The sequence below is a fragment of the Myzus persicae genome, unplaced genomic scaffold (genome assembly GCF_001856785.1).
Source record: "Myzus persicae strain clone G006 unplaced genomic scaffold, MPER_G0061.0, whole genome shotgun sequence".
NCBI classification, from domain to species: domain Eukaryota; kingdom Metazoa; phylum Arthropoda; class Insecta; order Hemiptera; family Aphididae; genus Myzus; species Myzus persicae.
The window spans coordinates 483,316-503,494 of NW_019103315.1; the positions used below are offsets into that span (position 1 = coordinate 483,316).

The 20,179-nt window shown below is 28.9% G+C and overlaps 2 protein-coding genes and 1 long non-coding RNA gene across 5 annotated transcripts in view; all 3 read left to right on the forward strand.

Moving 5' to 3' along the window:
• The first annotated feature begins 1,341 nt into the window (after positions 1-1,341).
• Positions 1,342-4,517, forward strand: LOC111034254 (transient receptor potential channel pyrexia-like). The gene has a single exon (XM_022315380.1). The coding sequence runs from the start codon at positions 1,441-1,443 to the stop codon at positions 4,093-4,095; it is 2,655 nt and encodes an 884-aa protein (XP_022171072.1). The 5' UTR covers positions 1,342-1,440; the 3' UTR covers positions 4,096-4,517.
• A 2,397-nt stretch (positions 4,518-6,914) lies between these two features.
• LOC111034233 lies at positions 6,915-12,255 on the forward strand. 2 transcript variants are annotated; one of them, XR_002604504.1, is made up of 4 exons: positions 6,915-7,290; positions 7,392-7,531; positions 7,830-7,904; positions 11,976-12,255. It is a non-coding gene; the product is annotated as an uncharacterized LOC111034233 (long non-coding RNA). The 2 variants fall into 2 exon arrangements; XR_002604503.1 differs by having other exon boundaries at positions 6,915-7,531.
• Positions 12,256-12,593: 338 nt separating this feature from the next.
• LOC111034264 (PR domain zinc finger protein 10-like) overlaps positions 12,594-20,179 on the forward strand; it is a 58,536-nt gene continuing 50,950 nt past the window's right edge. The window contains exons 1-7 of one of the 2 annotated variants that reach the window (XM_022315393.1): positions 12,594-13,060; positions 13,971-14,096; positions 14,197-14,332; positions 14,396-15,061; positions 15,210-15,347; positions 17,175-17,336; positions 17,406-17,573. In XM_022315393.1, the coding sequence (XP_022171085.1) occupies positions 13,983-14,096; positions 14,197-14,332; positions 14,396-15,061; positions 15,210-15,347; positions 17,175-17,336; positions 17,406-17,573 (1,384 nt within the window). In that variant the 5' untranslated portion in view covers positions 12,594-13,060; positions 13,971-13,982. The remainder of the gene's footprint in view (positions 13,061-13,970; positions 14,097-14,196; positions 14,333-14,395; positions 15,062-15,209; positions 15,348-17,174; positions 17,337-17,405; positions 17,574-20,179) is intronic. The other variant, XM_022315394.1, reaches the window with a different exon arrangement.

Sequence of the window (20,179 nt, forward strand, 5' to 3'; positions counted from 1 at the left end):
ATCAATGAATGTTGTCTATATAGTAACAGTATCACCATTAGACTAGCATATAGGTAATGCTTTTACTTAAAACTGTATTAAATAATTTATGTTCAAAATGATACGTTTTGTATAAAGCGATAAATGACAGACAATGTAGATACCATTTATCAAATACATAGATCATGGATGTAGTAACCAGGAGGACATTAAAAATTTTTTTTTGAATCACTAACTTTTTGGCTAATAAGTGTTTAAAAAATAAAAAAATAAGAAAGTCTCCACATTGTTTTTTCTATCAATTTTTGCTCTAAAACTATTTATTTTAAATTTGTTGTTAGATTTCGTGAACTACGTAGGTGCCTTCGTCCTAGTGTCCTACAAGCTATTTAGAATGTGTGGATTATTGAAAATGATCGCCGTGGCCTTCTCTTAAACTTATCAATAGTTATTATATCTATGTATATTATATTATTATTATATTAATTATTATTATTATATATTATTAGACAACGCGCTATTCGTATAATATAGCGTATGGAATTAATAAAAAAAGGTGTGGTAGGTACCTACCTACATTTTACTGAGAGATTTTGATCTCAGAATTGTCTTCAGGAGACACGGTTCTGTCAATGCTGTGCAAAATAGCTTTTATTTACCTAAACATAAGCTGTACTTACAGTCTTATAAAAATAGAATAATCTATATTTTGAACTCTGAAATTGTGAGTTTCTAGACTTCTAGTTGAAATTAAATTGCTTGAAAGCAATGAAGTGTATCAATTTGCATAGCACAATTGTTATTGTTTTTAATATCTACACTAAACAGTATACGCCTATTACCTATTATATAATATTTATTATAATCTAAATACTTGGTTGAATTTATACATATTTTTGTATACGTATAATTTAATAACTTATAGTTTGTTTTAAAATAATACCACACGATTGTTTTTTTGTTGTTATTTTTGCAAGTATTCAATACATTTGAAGGTTGAATTATTTTCAGTAGGTACCCGACTAAAATTGACATGTGGCTACTACCTATAGGTTCTTCAGGTTTAAATGTTAAATAACCATTAATAATTAATAACAGCATGTCAACATCAGTGGACAATTTTACCTATACTTTGTTTTGATCGTAATAACTGTCAACTTTTAGTTATTACTATTAGAAATAATACCTGTATGACATGAAATATACGTAATGTTACGATGGGAATTCTAAATACTAGTTCAATCAAGATGAGTCACTAACCGACTGGAATATTTTATTTACCGTATGTCTCCCACCGATTACAGTAAAAAGGTAGCGGGAGAAAAACTGGTCATTGACAACGAACTACGAAGACGCGACTGCGGTCTGCGAAGTGTGTGCAATTTAGTTAGTGTAGTTCGGTCATAGCGCGGTGTTCATCGATGTACTGTTTTAGTGATTGTGCGAGCAAAATCAGAAAACATGAGTTTAAGAAAAGTGTCCCGGCGTTTGAGCTTAGACGAATGTACCCGCGAGTATTTGGAAATGGGAATGGACTTAACGAATAAACGAAAAAGATATTTTAGCTTTCACGAGAATGCAAAAAACCGGAACCGAGATAGGCCGATATCTTTTGAACTTCCGGATATGGATTTAGTTGAAGTCGACGAACGTACCGAGACAACCATTGACGGGACCAAAAGTACCAATCAATTGAGCGTTAATAATTACAAGGAAATGGTGAAACAATGTTTGTTGGACTCGGCAAAAGGATTCACTAACGGTTTTCAATTTCTTCACGATATTGAATCTGGTATAGCTAATTTAGATACCTTAAATCGGTGTCCGCAGCAACTGAAAAATTTAATTGTTCTGTGGGCGTGTTTTGTCAATAAGTGTGATGTCGTGGAAATCTTAGTTAAAGCCGGTGCAAACGTCAACTACTTACTACCTTATAGGGGCTATGGCGCTGTACACATAAGCGCCTTGAACGGCTGTGTTAATTGTTTGAAATGGTTGTTAAATAATGGATGTGAACCGAATTGCCGAGTTGACGACATGACAGCACTACACTTCGCCACCTTCACTGATTCCGTTGATGCGGTCCATGCACTTATCGAACACGGCTGTAAACTCGAACCCACTGTTCTCCATAGCGCTGTAAAATCCAGAGCTGTAGGGTGCATTCAACTTTTGTTATTCAAATACAACGTGGACGTTAATATGCTGGACTCTATGGGCTTAGCGCCTATACATATTTGCGCTGACCAAGGGTTTTCAGACTGTATGTACATGCTGTTAAGTTCTGATAAAACGTTGATCGACCAAAAAGACTATCACGAATGTACGGCGTTGCATTTGGCTTGCGAATCCGCACACGTAGAGTGCGTAAAATTGTTGATCGAACATCAGGCTAATATACATGCTAAAAATATGAAATTTCAAGTACCTATGCACATGGCCGCAAAAGCTCCGAGTGTGGAATGCATCGATTTTCTAATAAAAGCGGGGGCCGACGTCAACGCCAGAGACATAGATGACCGAACACCATTGCACTCGGCCATATCTGTCAAGACGCTAAATGTTTGTCATGCAGTGGACACGTTGCTAAGTCACCAGGCAAAAATCAACGTACAAGATCACTTTGGTTTTACACCTCTACACATAGCAGCGATCAACGAGGTGCCGGAATGTGTAGAGTCATTGTTAGCCAAGGGTGGCAACGTAGGTATTCAAACGTACGGTGGTATATCGGCACTAAACATGATTGTAAGAAAAGTGCCTTCGTGCGTGCCAGCCGTAGCCAAACAGTTGGACAGTGCCGTTACATCCAACTGGGCTGATGGATTTAAACGTGGTCCGGAGATTCAACTTCGATTCAAGTATTTATTGAACTGTAATACTTTTGGTGAAATTGATTTACTAAAATGTTTTCAAGAAGAAGGCCAATATGAACTACTGCAGCATCCACTGTGTCAAGCTTTTTTATTTCTGAAATGGAGAAAGATACGAAAGTATTATTTAATGCGACTGGCGAGTTTGGGATTTTTCATTTTTCTGTATACGCTCTATGTAACGATTGTACTGAGTCACGATTGTTACAATGCGATCCATTTGCCCAACCAAAGTAATTCAACGTGTTTCCGGAATAACTCCACCCTCGGTGAATTTTTAGTAGAAAACTATCAAGTAATGGATGTAATTATTTATGTATTGTATTTGATCAGCATCATAGAAGGATTCTTGAAAATATCAGAAATGGCTGGGTATATGTATGTTCATCAGTATGTCCTTAGTTTAAGTAATATGAGTGAATGGTTAGTATTAATCAGCGTGCCATTAATATCATTTCATATTAATGGGTACACCTCTTACTGGCAAAATCATATTGGCGCCTTTTGTGTACTTTGTGCTTGGACCAATTTAATGATAAAAATAGGTCAACTGCCATGGTTTGACACCTATGTCGCCATGTACACTAAAGTTCAAAAGGAATTTGCAAAACTCCTGTTGGCATATATTTGTCTATTAATAGGTTTTTCTGTTAGCCTTTGTGTCGTGTTCCCTTCTTCTAAATGGTTCAACAATCCCATTATAGGTTTTGTAAAAGTACTAGTGATGATGGCGGGAGAATTGGATATTTCAATGTTAGAAGTACACGATGAATCACCGATAATATCTAAATTTAGCGCTTATATTGTGTACGTAGCCCTTTTAATATTTGTGTCAATTATACTTATGAATCTACTAGTCGGAATTGCTGTACATGATATACAAGGCTTAAAAAAGACTGCTGGTTTGTCTAAAGTCAGATGTCAGATTAAACTTATATATTATATAGAACTATTCATGTTGAGAAGTTTTTGGCCAAAAAACGTCAAACGTAGGGCTCTGGTTTATCCTTCCAAACATCGTGCACATATGACAGTCAAACCGTTGAATCAACAACAAACATTGCCTAGAGATATTATAGACGCTGCTCGATTTTTAATTAAGCGAAAAAAACAAGATAGCTGTGATGACAAAGACATTTTTAAAATACAAGAAATATTAAAAGAAGTAAGAGATTTAAGATCAGTTGTAGAAGAAAATCAAAAGGTCATTAAACATTTGTTGATTAATGCAAATAAAATATAATACAATTAATATACATTTATACAAGTGTATGTAGAATAAGTTACAAATAAATAATAATAGTAGATATTTAATCAATCCACAAGGAGATGAAAAAAAAAATTTAAAAGATTATTTTAAATCTGACTATATTTTCATAGATATTATACTTCGTCCTATGACCAGTCAATAATTTTATATAAGTACGTATAAAATATAAACCGTCTAAACCTCGTACAAAAAGTAAATAGGTATACCTACATGCATAGGTAAAATAGATCTTATATAAGTAGGTATGATTTTAAGTGTTTATAATTTGTATTTATTTACAAGCAGGTATACTGTTAAATGTATAGCAAAAATTATACAATACTAGGTACTTACATTAAAAATATTGTACACAATACATATTAATTTTTCTATACATACATTTGTAAGTAACTTTGTTAGGTATTTTATATTTTGAGAAACAAATTGTAGTGATATTTTTGTATTTTTATGTTCCTATACTGTATTTTAATGTTAATAGTTTAATGTATTGCTCAAAATGTATGTTATGTGAAATATATTATAAAACTATAAAATACACTGTTGAATTATTTTACTTAATGATAGTTATGGCTACTTTAAATGTGTACTTAATCTTAATGTACATCCTTATTGGCTATTTAGTATTGGTAATTCATAATATAAAATAGTTGATTTGTTAACATTTTAGTTTTTGGGAATTAACAAACTGGATCATTAACTAACTAGGACGGTATGCAAATGCTGGGTAAGATCCCAAGATAATTGTTTTTGCATACGTATACAATATATAATATAATTAAAAGAAAGTTAACATTTTAGGGATCAAGTTATTGTGTAACTGTACATTTGATACCTACGCATTTCTTTAAAAGTAAATACCTACCTACCTACTATATTGTGAATAGTGGGTGAATAAAAATGTCATTATTGGTAGGTACAACATAACAAAACAAGTGAAGATGTTTTGTAAATCACCTTGTATAGCTACATCGTACATGTGTTAATATACCTAATTATGTAGTTCTCGATGATAAATTATGTATTTATAATTAAGACTCTATGAGAAAATACCTCAAGTAAGGTAACATTGTTGGTTGAAACCTTAAGCAATTGTTGTGAAGGTCAACTAGTTAAACCTAACCTGTTTTCGCACCAATAGTATAAAATATAAATCAAAAACCATAAGTTAAAATATTTCTTAAATAAAATATTAAATTAAGTAGCTGAATATGATTTTAATCAGTCTTTAACATATAGGTAGGTAATATACCTACCTAATTTTATAAGAAAACTATTTTTTCTATATTGTAACACAGATAACAGATTACACATTCACTATTCACTTTATGAAAAAATCTGTATCGGAAAACTAACATTTTTGAAAGGGTTGTACCTACCTACTGTAGTTATCTATTGGTTATTAGTTTAATAGTCATTATTTTTTAGTCTTATTATTGTTGCTATCTTTATGAAATGGGTTTTCGAAATAACGTTTATTTTCAATATCGTAAAATATGTATTACCTACCTATTTAGTACATCATACAACAATATTTTTAAATGATAATACGTAATATTAGGTACTGTTTTTTGCTTATTTATATTAGTTGAGTGTATGTATCAATTTGAATAAATTAATGTAAAATATTGTGATTTGTTAAAAATCACACTTACCGGTATAGGTATACCTAATGTATTAATACAAAATAGTTAATGCAATATAGTTCAAGTGATAAGTGATACTGTGCAATACGATAAAAAGACAATTAAAAACATAGTGCATTATTACGTGAATATTTATTATGATATTAGGTATAATATTGTATCCTGGTATATATTATATGTCTTATGATGATGGAGAGAAAAATAATAATAGATATGTATAATTTTTCGTTATAGATGTATACACATCATGGATTAAAGTTAAATTTATTTTAAGTAATTAACCATTAAAACTATACGAGTATTCAAATTTACAATATTTGTGTTATAAATATTATTACAAAGGAAAAATGTAAAATGTTGCATTTTCAAATATCATTTGCGACTTAAATCGTTACAATATGGGTGTGGTATTAATCATTAATGTATTATACATTTAAAAAAATGTAATTATCCATTCCTACATTACGTGTATACTTGAAAATGTCCCAATAAATATTTTATCGTTAATGATATTACATGTAGGATCTAGGTAATTTCGTGAACATTTATTGTTGAAAACTAATGTAAAAAATATTATTTTTAAATAATTAGTAAAGGGAAAGTCACTTATCAACTCAACAGGATAATCATTAATTCATTAACCGACAATTCATTATTTTCCTTTAAATGAGTATTAATATAGATACCTATTTGGATATAAGCTTAAAAAAAAGTAAATTCCTATCCAAGTAATACGATTATTATCACCTATAAAATTAATCATTAATAAAATACTTTTGATGCTTTAATAGAACATATATTAATTACAACAGTTAAAAGTTAAGACTAGGTACAACTTCTACTCAACCAATCTAAATATTATTACTAATTAATTACTAAATCATAAAATATTATTATACCTAAGATGTTTAAAAATTAAAATAAAACATATCGCAGTGAAATTAAAAATAAATATATCATTATTAAAATTCAATGTGCTTTATATATATAAACGAAACTAATTATCGATAAATGTATTAGGTAATAGATATTATGTAAATTGGTTTCCAGAAAAAAATGATATATTAATCACTCTTTTTTATGTTTTTACTCATCGAATATCGGCGATAATTATTTGATTATAACAAAAACCAATTTAAATAAAATATTAATTTATTTAAAATAATCGGATTTTTCTTAAAATCAAAATAATTAGAACCTAAAAGTACCGTAAAACTTATTGTTTATTAAAATGAGGTTCCAGCTCTAATTCCGGTTCTAAGTATTCTAAAAAATGAGTTCTAACTTAGGATCCAGTTCTTAGATTTCCTTCAAGAACCCAGTTCTTGAACTGTTCACAAACATACTGTTTATTAGTTATCATAGGTATATAATATTATGTATACCTATTGGCTATTATTTATTAATATATTGTTATTATAATCTGTGATAAGATAATTACTTCTAGGTACTTGGAATGATACGTTATTTGGTCTTGGCCGTAGAACGTGCGAGAGGTAACAGTTGTTACTTGGACACAATATAGGTAATTTATGTAAATAGTAAAAGGGTACCTATCTATTTGTATATTTTATACATATAAGAAATAATAGAGAATTTTGAAGAAGAAAATTAATTTTATTACAGAAATAGAAAAAATTCAAATTATATGTACCTATACAGTATACGTGGATAAAGGTGAGGGAAACTTCCTATTATAGTAATTATAGAAGCACTCATGAAAATGCAAGTGGCAAATAGCTGATTCGGCAGGGGCAAAATTGGAGGTGAAAAAAAAATTATAAATCAATCAATAATAATAGCGGTAGGTAGAAAAAAAAATAAAACAACATCAAAAAAAGTTATTTATTTTAATGAGCTCAATACCTAGATTAGTGTTCAAATATTTGAAGAAAAATTTAAAAAAACGCTAACAATTAAAAATGTAATATTGTAAATATAAATATAATTAAATTATGTTTTATTACTGGTTTATATATAAATTATAAAACCAATGATATTTCCTGTGTTCATAATATAACTAATGGTATCGTACCGTACCTTACCTATCATTTATTATTGCAGAAGCAGGTTCCAGTTACTCTAAAAAATTAAAGAAATTTATTAATGTGGATGAACGAATTTGAAGAACTGTTCAAGGTAGAATTAAAATATAATTTTTAAGGGGAATCGCCCAAAATACTTAATTTAATTATATTCTAATTATAATTGTTTAATAATATTTTAATATAATAACATAAATAAATTGTTTGATATTTTTTATTCATTTTAGTATTGCAATAAATATAAATAAATGTTTTTGATAGTGTATTATAACAAAAACTTTTTTAGATATTTTATGTTAGTTGTTGACGTATTAAAATTATTATAAATAACTCTTTTTTATAATATTCATAATATAATACATTATATTTAAATTTTAAATTTTTACTACTAATGTTTTTATCTATTGATTTGTTTTTTTTTTTTTTTGACGAGCAATATTATATATCTACGTCTTTACGTCTAAACGGCTACGTAATTACATTTGTTTTTATTCGCTGAAAATAGTTAGTATTTTTTACAACAATATTTAAACAATATATATTATTTATAGTTGTCATTTTTCAGTAGAACATTAGTTAGTCAGTCAAAACTCAGAAGTGATATCTATGACTTGAGAGGAACTATCAGATTTTTAAAAGCAGTTAGGAATGAAGCTAATCGTTTGTGCTTTTATAAATTTCAGAAGTTGTAGATTGTGGGTTTTGGATAATGGATGAGTATGGTTTTTGGGTTGTATTAGGACTTATTCCATAAGTACTCCTGTAGTATGTCATCTGTTACAATATTTGAATTTTTTGTCAGTATTTATGGTTTTTTATGTTGATGAGGCTTTTGTTTTCTTGGTTATCGTATACGGTTTTAAAGACTGTAGTTCGGCAGTAGCGTACGCCAGGGGAGATTGAACGTATCTTAATTATTTTTGTTGTTTTATATTTTATTATCTTGTTCGATGGGAAAGTGAAACTAGTTGGTACTTTAGGAGGTCAAAGTTTAAAATTTCCAGTAGTTTTCAAAAGCGAAAAAAAAAACGAAGGAAAAATTGGAATTTTAACGCAAAACCGGTTTTCGATGTTTTTGATTGATTTTTGGTGTAACTCTAAATTGTTACTGAATGTTTATATTGGCATTTTCTATACACCATAAGGTTTTCAAAATATTTTTTCTTGTTTTGAGCTGTTTACTAACATTTTCAACATTTTTAGTTTTTTTTCTGTAAATTTGAATAAAATGTTATTTGTTGGGTCAAAAAGCTTGACGATTTAAATATAAGGTTTCTGATATATTATTACAACAGCAGCTGAAAAATATTAAAAATAATTTGGTATGATTTTTTTTCTATTGGCATTTAAATTTTTAAGTTCAAATTTTGACAAAATGTATCAAATTGAAAATTTACAAATTATTTTGTAGATACAAATTTATTAGATTAACTTTTATAGCTAAGGATTGAAAATTTAAAACAAGGTTTCACGTAAGTAGGTTATTCTATAACCAACAAATCTAAGAAATATATAGACGCAGTTTTCATAATAGTTATTTTATGTTCAAATTTGGATGAAATTACATATTAAATAACCAAGGATAACGATTTAAGTTATTTTGTTGTAATTTACAAATGTTATTCTATGGTACTTAAAACTTCTAAAGTTTATTAATATATATAAGTATGAAATATTAATACATAATTAATAATATTAATTTAACCTACCTGCAGCTGGCGACTACAGTAGTAATAATAACAATATAAATTAATATAATATAAAATATCCTATTCCGACAATCCGTCTCCACTCAGAATCGTTTTTCGTATACTGTATATAATGATATATTGATATTATATCATTGAATTCAAATTTAACACCATCTATTATATTATAGGTACAGTGACCCACTTGTAACCTTCTGTACAGCAGAGAGACGTCCACTTACTTATTTGTTTTTGATAATATTGCGTGTTTTGTATCAGTTTTGAGTGGAGAATGTTTGAGTGTTATTTTCATGATTTAGTATTTTTGATTTTTGTGCCTTTCTCGGAGAAGTGAAACGTTTTTGTAAATTTGGCTTCAATCCAATTATTTTCGATGTCATTTGTGTGTACGTAGTACGTCATTGGTGTGCATGTCATTAATCATTATCTTATTTTGGCATTTGTAGGTATACAGATAGGTAGTGCTTGTTGGCTTATAATTATTTTAATTGATGGTGCATTATTATTTTTTCGATTATCTCAACTAGATAATTATCTAACTACAGGCCATAGCCCATAGCTAGGTATATATTATATCAGCGAAGGTCAGTTTTACGTGAGTTATCGGTTGTTTTTTTTCGATAGCGCTTGTCGTTTGTACGTATTGGCTATTTGCAATAGAAGACATTTTAAAATATAAGCGTTATACTCTTATTAGTCACTAGTTGCGTTACATCGTTTCCCCTGTTGTAGAAGAAAATCCCACTAAGAGTACATCTACTCGTTTGTTATTAATAAAATCACGATTTTTTTTTTATTCGACACTTAAAATATTAACTTCAAAATCATCTGTTTTAATGGAATTATTAATTATATACTATAGTCAACGAGGTTTAATGTAGGGCTTGAAACCGATATCAGTTACCAGTTTTTGATACCATCTGAACACCTGTTAAACCCGTTAAAAATCGAAATCGAAATCAAAATCGGAAAAAAAATACCGATAACTGAAACCGAAATCGAAATCAGAAAAAATTAATACCGGTAACCAAAACTGAAATCAAAATCGGTAAAAATGTTTTCGGTAGCAAGCCCTGGACTTTAAGGACAAATGGAGCGAAAATTATGAGTGTACGCCTTACTATAGTGTGGGACATTGATCCGGTGTCACTAGACGGCATGAAATGGTAAAATGGTATATACGAAATACCTCCCAATAACTCAACCGTAGTTGCGGTATTAAATTTCATGTCTTGACAGATTATTGGTTAACTGGTAGTTTTTATTTTTATTCACAAGTAAGTAAAGAAAATTCAATGGCAGCTTAATTTCAGTAAAAATTTCTTTTTAAAACTACTACCTAAGGCACTGCTAGGGTCTGAGACCGATTTGAAATCGCGGACAGATCTCAGTCGTTGATACTTAATTATTTTAGTTGGGAGGGTACTCAGTTGACAGTTCCAATACAAATACAATTTTAAATATTAATAGATATTATCATGGACAGTGGTCCACATAACTAGTACCATTGATTATAAATACTATAATGCTATAGGAGTATAGGACGTACCAAGACGATAGCCACTGTGCTTTCTGCCGTTATAATTTCGAACGTATTAGCATACATTTTTGACGCTAGATAACGCTGTCGTTTACGATTTTATGATGATGTCAATAAATAATAATGGATGTACCTATTCAATTTTTAGATTACGTATGGTCGTAGACCTTATACTAGTGCAAGGCCAAAGTCTATAAAGAAAATCTTGTCAATTTAACGCAAGGGTTCTCATAAGTTGCTTTAATGGCAGTTCAAAAATATTAATTTATCAATGATATATAGATACGATTATTTTTTATATGCATTTAAAATTCAAATTTTGAAAAAATTAATCAAACACCGAAAATTTGTGAATTGTTTTCCAATTCCTTAAAAAAAATTTTTTTGTAGTCAACAGTAAACATTGAAATACGCAGATCACCTTTATTAAAAGAAAAAGTTCACCGAACAGAAGATATTAATAATTTTTGATTTTACATTTTTTGTTGTATTGATATTCATCGGTTTTTAATTATTCAATTTGATTTATTATTGAATTCAAATCTAACACATCCATTTCAATTACAAACTCGACAACTACAATTGTACCTACGTCATTGCAATACCCACTTGACCACCCTTTTTGATTTCCTTTTATTAGTATGTTATGTAACATGCTTGTTATAATTTTATTTGTACCCATTTTTTTGGTAAGTACATCATCGATTATGATCTAGTATACGTATGTATGTAGAATGTAGATCTCGACTATTATAGTGCATCGCTTACGACACGGTTATCATTATAGCTTTATGTTTTGTCCATAGCTGACCTAAAAAATTATGTATTTATATTTATTTTATAGTTATATATAATATGGTTCTAACCCTCTTGCAGTCGTTGGATATTACCTATGATACATTGATATAATATGTAGGTACTGCCCCCCAGCCGGAGAAAAACGAATCGACGACATTGGTGTGCTCTTATTGACTATCCGCGATGCATACAAATCTTACCAGCCACTAGGGTTGAAATGCAGAAAAAATCACTTTACACTTGAAGTTAAGTACACCCAAACTGGATTCCATTGGAATACTGAAGTTAGTATGATTAAATGAGGAAAGCTTGTAAGTTACCTTCTTGATTTAAGTTATTATAGCCTCGGTTAGGAGACATATTAATACAATTTACAATACTTTCGTATTATTATTATATTATTATTATTATTATTATTTATAAACATAGATGGAATAGAACAGTGTTGTTCGTGTTCATTTTCATTCGTTTTCTCCGTAATATCTTATAAATTGTTTAATAACACTTTAACATAAATACCTCAATAAATATATTATACAGCATTACTTATTAATAAATAAATTCATGCATTAATTCTATGCTTATAGTATGCTTATACCTATGCTACAAAGTACAAGAATAAAAATGACTTTACTTAAATTAGACAACACAAATTAAAAAAATTAAAAAGGAAACCTAAGCACCGGTACTTTGAAAACTGCCCCTTTCATAACTACAGAACACGTTTAAACATATTTTAAAATATTTTTGTTCGTTCTTTTTTTCATTGAACTATTTTTCTGGATTCCTTGCAGAGTTAACATGCATTTCAAAATGAGTGAAAAAAATAAGAATGAGATACAAACGTTGAATATTTCGAAAATCGAATAGTGGGAAAATAATACTCTGAGTGATGTGGCGATTGTCGATTGCACAGCTGGCAGATGAAACGTTATCAGCTGAATAGCTTTATCACAATATTTTTTTCATCAACAAGACCCAAAACGATAGTGGGCACTGAAATTCGGTCGTTAAAATGATTGTAAATCGCCAACCTCTTGCGTTTGATTTTTTACTAGATCACTAAAATGTCTAACTATTGTAGGCTTAACTCTTTAAAAATGTGTAAAGGCTGTGAAGTATAAAAATGTTGACAGTAATGTATTATCATTTGTTCTAAATTGGATAAACTTTGGTATAACCTTACAGATGTACTACAATTAAGTAAGTAACTATTTACAATAATATTTAACTTCAGTTATAAACCATTTATTAATGTAATAGTTAATTTTAAATTATTAATCCAAACCTTAGAAAGTTAAGACTTGCAAATATTTTAATATTTACATGCACAGATAACTCTTATATAATAATTTTTTACTCTTTAATTAAACCGAATTTGTTTTGTATCTTATCCTAAATTAATATTGTTGGATAGTTTTATGAAACACAATAGCTAACACAATAATATGTTTTCATCTACCTTCAATATTGTCATTAACTCATCAATGTATTAGATACAAAATTAATTTTTTTATTCTTATCAAATTTATGAATTTTATTTATCTAGATACTCCTAAATGTTTTAAAATTGGTCTTATAATTTTACTAAATTATACTTTCAGTTTTTTTTTTTTTGAAAATTAAATTAGTCTAATTGTACAATCATATTTTTTGTTAAACATAAAGAGTTGTTTACAATAATTTGTTGATTATTTTATCACACACTTAATTTGATACTAATTTTGAACAATGTATAATATTATTAATTCTTGGGTATTTGGTAATAATATTTTTATAGACACTCAAATATTAATAATTTTTTCTTAAAAATAGTGGGATTAAGATATCTTAAAATCACTAAGGTAATAATAATATGTAATATTTGTATACTATATAGTATACAATATTTATATTCCATATTGGAACATGTCATACTATATATGACATGTTCCAATATGGCTTCTAGTTTATTCACTGCAAAATAAATTTGTGTTTGGCACCATAATCGTTGCTTACAAATCTTATAAAATCTTAAGAATTTCATTTTGAATTTGATAATTCAAAAAAATAATATAATTTTAAATGATTGTAAGTATAAATTAAAATAAATAAAATGCGCATTGCTTTTTAGTACTGTTCAACGATGGACTCAAAACAAGGTTCAAGTACTGATTGGTGTCCAAATGATTTTGATCAAGATGATGATATCAATAGACCAGGGCCTTCAGGAATGAAACACAACACGGGTCATTTTGTGGTAACATACCTTTTTTACCTAAAAAAAAAAATTAAAAACTATTATTATTATTAAATTGTTTTTATGTTAACCTATTATATATTATAATATTTTGTTTTAGATTGGTGGTATGAAGTTTAAAAATATTGACTTCATTAAAGATACCTTCACAGATGATAGTATTGTATTAACAGATACCAACGGCCGTCCATTTGATGTACTAACCAACAATGATATGCATTCCATGACAGTTCTTGGTAATTTAATGTATATGTATTCAATTTTTAATTGATTGTAAAATTTAATTTTTGATTTTTTAGATAACCAAGCTACAGATTTTGGAATGACCAAACACTCACAAACTGTAATGTTACCAGAATATAACAGCATGTCAGAAGTGGAGACTATGGTATCAATGCCAGATCAGTATTTTCAAAACGATTTATATCACATTAAATCAAATAATATACCTCAAGTGTCTAATAGACATTCAGTTATGGACAATCTATCACATGACAATTCTTTAGTACAAATTGATCAATTATCATTTATTCCCAAACCAACTGATAATTTTGTCAATAATCTGGGAAGTAATCAAGATATGATTTTAGAGACTGGGAACAATCGTTTTATCTTTTCAGAAAATGGCGGTAGCTATATTGAAGTTACTTTGAAAGAAAATGATGTGTTGAATAGTGATGAAAATGAATTTTATACAGTACCACAGTCTAGATCTGTTCAAAATAATCATATTGCCCAGAAAATAGTGTCAATAGATGATTTAAGTTTATTATCTTCTCCAAAATCACATCATAATGTGGAGTTACTAGTCAATCACGAAGAATTAGTGGACGATATAGACACTTGTGATATAGCAGTTGTTGATGAATCACAAATTCCACTTAACAGTAGTCAGTTAAAAGGAAGACTTGATGAAGGATCTGAAAGTGTTTCACTTGATGTTGATCATCATCAACATAGTTCAGGTATCTATGAATCAAATACTCAAATTTATTTACTTATACAATTTAAACAACTTTATATATTCATTTAATAAGTAAACAAGTATTTAATTAAAATATTTTCATTGCTCTGCTGAAAATCAAAAATTATCTATTGATTTTCTTTATCAAGGTTTTCAAAGAATGTCAAAAGAAACAATTGAGAAGATAGCAGAAGAATTTGTTAGACAACCACAATGTATTGATGAAGATATAAGTATTAATTTTATCAGCAGAATTAATCCTAAACCACCAGCTCTAATAGAATACTGTAAGCATTAGAAAAATAACATGATTGTATTATTATAGCTATAGAAGCAAGTGTTACAGGTGATCGGAAAAAAAACTATGAACAAACTACAAATAAATAATTTCAAAAAGAATATTAAATATTAAAAGGCAACTTATACACAGTAATGATAATTGTTAGTTAAGATTTTTCTACTACTGTATGTCAAGTGTCATTGGATAGAATTTCAAGATTTAATGGTGTTCTTTTGTATTCTCTAAAGGCACGGGCGGACAGTTATTTAATATGTTTGATTTGGATTGTGATGTAGTTATAGTTGTAGGCTGGACAGTGAGCGGTCTCTCATTTTCCATATTATATAGAATTTTTCTCCAGAACAGCTTAGGATATTAAGTGTTACCCAATCTCAGCACATAAGATACTCTTTCAGAATTGGGATGTCTAAGTTGTATATAAGGTTGCAATTGAATAAGTTAGAGTTCTGTGTATTATTGATTTTCAATCGGTTAAGCTGAAGTTATATTTGTAGGGTTTTAATATTATATTAATATTGAACATTACATTATAAGTTAAATGTAAAGAAAATCAAGGTTGTAGTATTGTGAAATTTGTTTTAGTTTTTTTTTAATCTACAAACTGGTTTCTGTTTACCACCGATAGAAAATATTCAAATAATTATATTTAGGATGTAATATGAATATAAATGACACATTGATCGTAATAGTTCTTGATACATAATTTACAACATTTTGTTTTTATAGAATCAATTTTATAATTTAATTAATGAATGACACAATGCTATGCTTATAGAGAGATCTTTATAAGAGTGTATTATAATAGAGTATAGGCTAGACCAGTGGCCGGCAACCTTTTTGGACTCCCGGGCTTAACAAAAATAAAAATGTTGTATTACAAATTATAAAAACACAACGTTCATCTATATTTATACAATTTACTATACTATGATTAATTTGATATGATATTCAATTAAATTTTGTCGTTATAAAATTTAAAGCGGGCTGTATACAATGGACTCGCGGGCCGCCGGTTGCCGACCATTGGACTAGACTATTGTTTAAAAAATATTTTATAAATAATATTTATAAAATATTGGGACCATATTCTGTCTCAAAAGGGAACAATCAGTCTTTGCGCATTGTTAATGATACAATTGGCTAGTCGAAAATTATGTGATCACGCACTGAGAAGTTGGTGGAGGATGCTCAGCATTGACGTAAATCGATGGGCGGACTGATAATTCACTTTTGAGACAGAGTAATTTTGCATATTATTCATTATGGTATTATTATCCAGTTAATACCACCCAACAGTCTTCTACTCCAAGGTGAGAAACCCAAGCTCACCTCACTAATAAAGGCCCTTGATTGCTCTTTAGCTTGGCTCCGCTTCAGTACGGTAACATAAGGTTCCTTCAAAATTGTATTGGTGGTTCTGTTGATGGTCCATATTGCTCCTTTACCTCATGAACTTTTGTGTCCCTCAACGGCCAACGCACTTTATTGTTCCATTTTCTATTCTTAAACGCTCTACTAATTACAGTTAGAATAATCCAATTGACCGACTAAGGCGTCTGGTCAAGACCCACCCTTTATCTTTATTGTAATCTGGTTACCTAGCTCTGTCTCCCTTCTACTAAACTCATACCATTTGTAAATATCTACTGTACTTTGGGTCGAGTTTGTATTTAATAAATAAATAAAATAAAATAAAATGTTGGGAAAAATATAGCTGAATTTACTGTTATTAACAAATTCTAAATGTCCAATAAGTTATATTATTTTGGGATTATAATTGTGTTTATGTTATGCATTTTTATGATTTTTCTAGGGTGCGAAGATTGTAATAAGCTATATCAAAATGAATCAAATTGTCCAATACATCAAGTAAGTAGTATCATCGATCTAGCTGTGCAAACTAGAGCTAGAGCGTCATTACCTGCTACACATTTAAGAATTATGAAAATTAAAAATCAAGACAATTTAAACAATAGTGAGTGCTATTAAAGAACAGTGTGATGTGTTGACTTAATTATTTAATTATAATTATTGTTCGTTGAAGAGTTTGGAGTATTTGCAAGAAAAACAATTCAAAAACGTACGCAGTTTGGTCCATTAGAGGGTGTTAATATCAAGGACGAAGAGTGTGTTGAAGAGCCTATCAATGATGAATTTAAATATTTGTTGGAAGTAGATAAACAGTTTAGACGAATTGATGTGTCAAATGAAGGTAAGTGGTTTTAATGGATTAATTAATTATTTTGTTATCATATAGTATGTATCTATTACCATTATACAGATAAGTAGATCTTTAATTTTAAGTTTGAGTTCATTTTAACGTTACCTATTTAAATTAACTCAAACCAGAAATTGTTGGAACTAGCTAAATCACTACCAATTATAGCGTCTGTCTTACTTGTAAAGTGTATTTGTTTAGTTATCATTTTTGAAGATAGTAAAAGTAATACATATAACTTTTGAAATAAGTTGACATGGTGTTCGGTAAATAATTGACTACTTAATTGAACCTAATATTTTATGATGAAAACTTTTTTTTAGTTTTTATTGATTTTACTCGTATATTGCCTTTTAAAATTATTAGTATTTAGAATTGAAACATTAAACTAAATATTGTTTAAGATTTAACAATATAAGTTATTTTAATAACATTTAAAAGTTCAGGACATAGTATTGTAGAGATCACATAATATAAACATTTTAAAATGGTAGAAAATATGAATACTAAGTATAGTAAAAATTGCTTTACATTTCATCGCATTCAACAGTTAGCACAATATTTAGTTCAAGTAAATTATTTGTTTCGGTAGTTGATTTTTTTACGATTCATGCATATGTGTAGGATCTGATTTAGAGGGGTGGCAGGGCTTCGAGCGTCTTCAAAATATTAAAATACTGTGTTCTTCACTCCAATAGTATTTTTTCCTTTGCTGTATAGTAATTGGTAAGCAATTTTTTTATTAGTGAACAAATATTAGAACCTAATAATGATAGGCCCTCTATTAAAGAATGAGGGGTCTTGCATACATCAGGGGTCTCCACGAAGCTTAACCCTGCCCTGTGTGTCAAACTTTTATGGGTGTTTTAATTTATGTGATCGAAAACTTGTAGAAAGTATTGAATAATAATGATCAATAATTGTCGAGTTATTTCTTTTAACATTAGAAATATGTATATCATATTAATTGTTATTCATACGAGAATACGGTGGAAATGACTATGTGGTTTTAATATTCAAACTTATCTAAAGTGTACAAAATATTGCCTGTTATACTTTTATAATATTAATAATCTTTATCTTAGATTAGATAATATTTACAATAAGAAAGTAAATTTGAAGTGTCCCAAACTGTTTGTACTGTGATGTTCTATCAATGTATTATGAATTAAGACTATTTGAATTTGAAAACCTATGTATGATTTTCTATGTAGGCATGTCATATATGTGTAACAAAGTGTTGCTAAAAGTGTTTTTCAATAGGTTTAGAAATACCGAAAAACGTCTTTTTATCCGATGACAAAATATTCTGCACTAAAAATATTGAAATAAAATAATCAATTATAATTTAAAATTTTATAAGTAATACTTTTTTATTTTTAATCATTACTTATTTTCAACAAATATTTATTTACATATTCTTTTATGTATAAAAAAGGAAAAGTACGTAACCGCTCTGCTGTACATTAGGATCGAGTGTACCTCGTCATTGCATAATATGTCATTATAATGGATCCCTGGCAACTCGACTGTGCAGCATTAGTAGATATCGATCTGACCTATCCAACAAATTTGTTAGGTAGTGAATAAATTGTTGGACAGATTTCAGGCAATCACGCCAGCAGTGTGACTGTTGGGACGGTTTTTTTCTGTTAAACATGTTATTCTCCATTTGTTGGACTTAATATCTTCGGAGTTGCCCGATTATGGCCCAAAAACAGGTAGTCTTATTTTATCCTAAATATAAGTATCCCGATTGCGGTCCGTCCAAACACACATTGGTTCACAAAATAGCTTATAATTAATAAAATTAAGCACTTTGTGTTAGATATATTTGTATATGCAACTCAAATACAATGTCTTGTTTATGATTATTATCATAAATATATGAATTTGGGTTACTACAATTTCTTTATTGATTCTTTTAACAAAACTTTTAACAAAACTTTTACAATTTTTATTTGTACAACACCATTTTTCTATTTAATTAGCTAGTAACTTATGAAATCGAAATTCATATTATGAATAAATTTATAATATGTTCCACCACTCGCAATCTTACACTTAATCTGATTTTTTTATTTTTAATGGACTGGAAATTACCACGCCGAATATTGGCGATCGTGAGAATCGTGAATACGATAGTTATATATTTATGTCAAAATACGTATCGGACGTAATCGGGATATTTATTTAGTTTTGATAACCACTGTATAGGTAGTTTCCTACTAAATGTGTATGGGCCGCAATTGGGATGGGTGAAAAGGTAAAAAGGTTAGTTTGGGCCGCGATCGGGCGACGCCCAATATTTTCTCCGGTGGCTAATTTCAACAAATGAAGTTACCATACAAATCATGTCCCAAAATAACAGCCAGTTGTTGATATGACGATGAGTTATCTTTGTCACAACAATAATTGATATTTAATAAATCCTGATTAGATTTGTCAATTACGTTTGCATCACATACAATTATCTAAGTTAACGATGTCGATAGAAATTCTTGTAAAATATCTGTAGCTTTTCATTTTATTTAATCGGGCATTTTTGGCCTGGATATTTTGAGACCTTATCAAATTTCGTGGATATTATGTTATTATTT

Excerpts from the sequence above, each read along its gene's own strand:
- LOC111034254 (XM_022315380.1), top strand. The coding sequence starts at position 1,441 with ATGAGTTTAAGAAAAGTGTCCCGGCGTTTGAGCTTAGACGAATGTACC.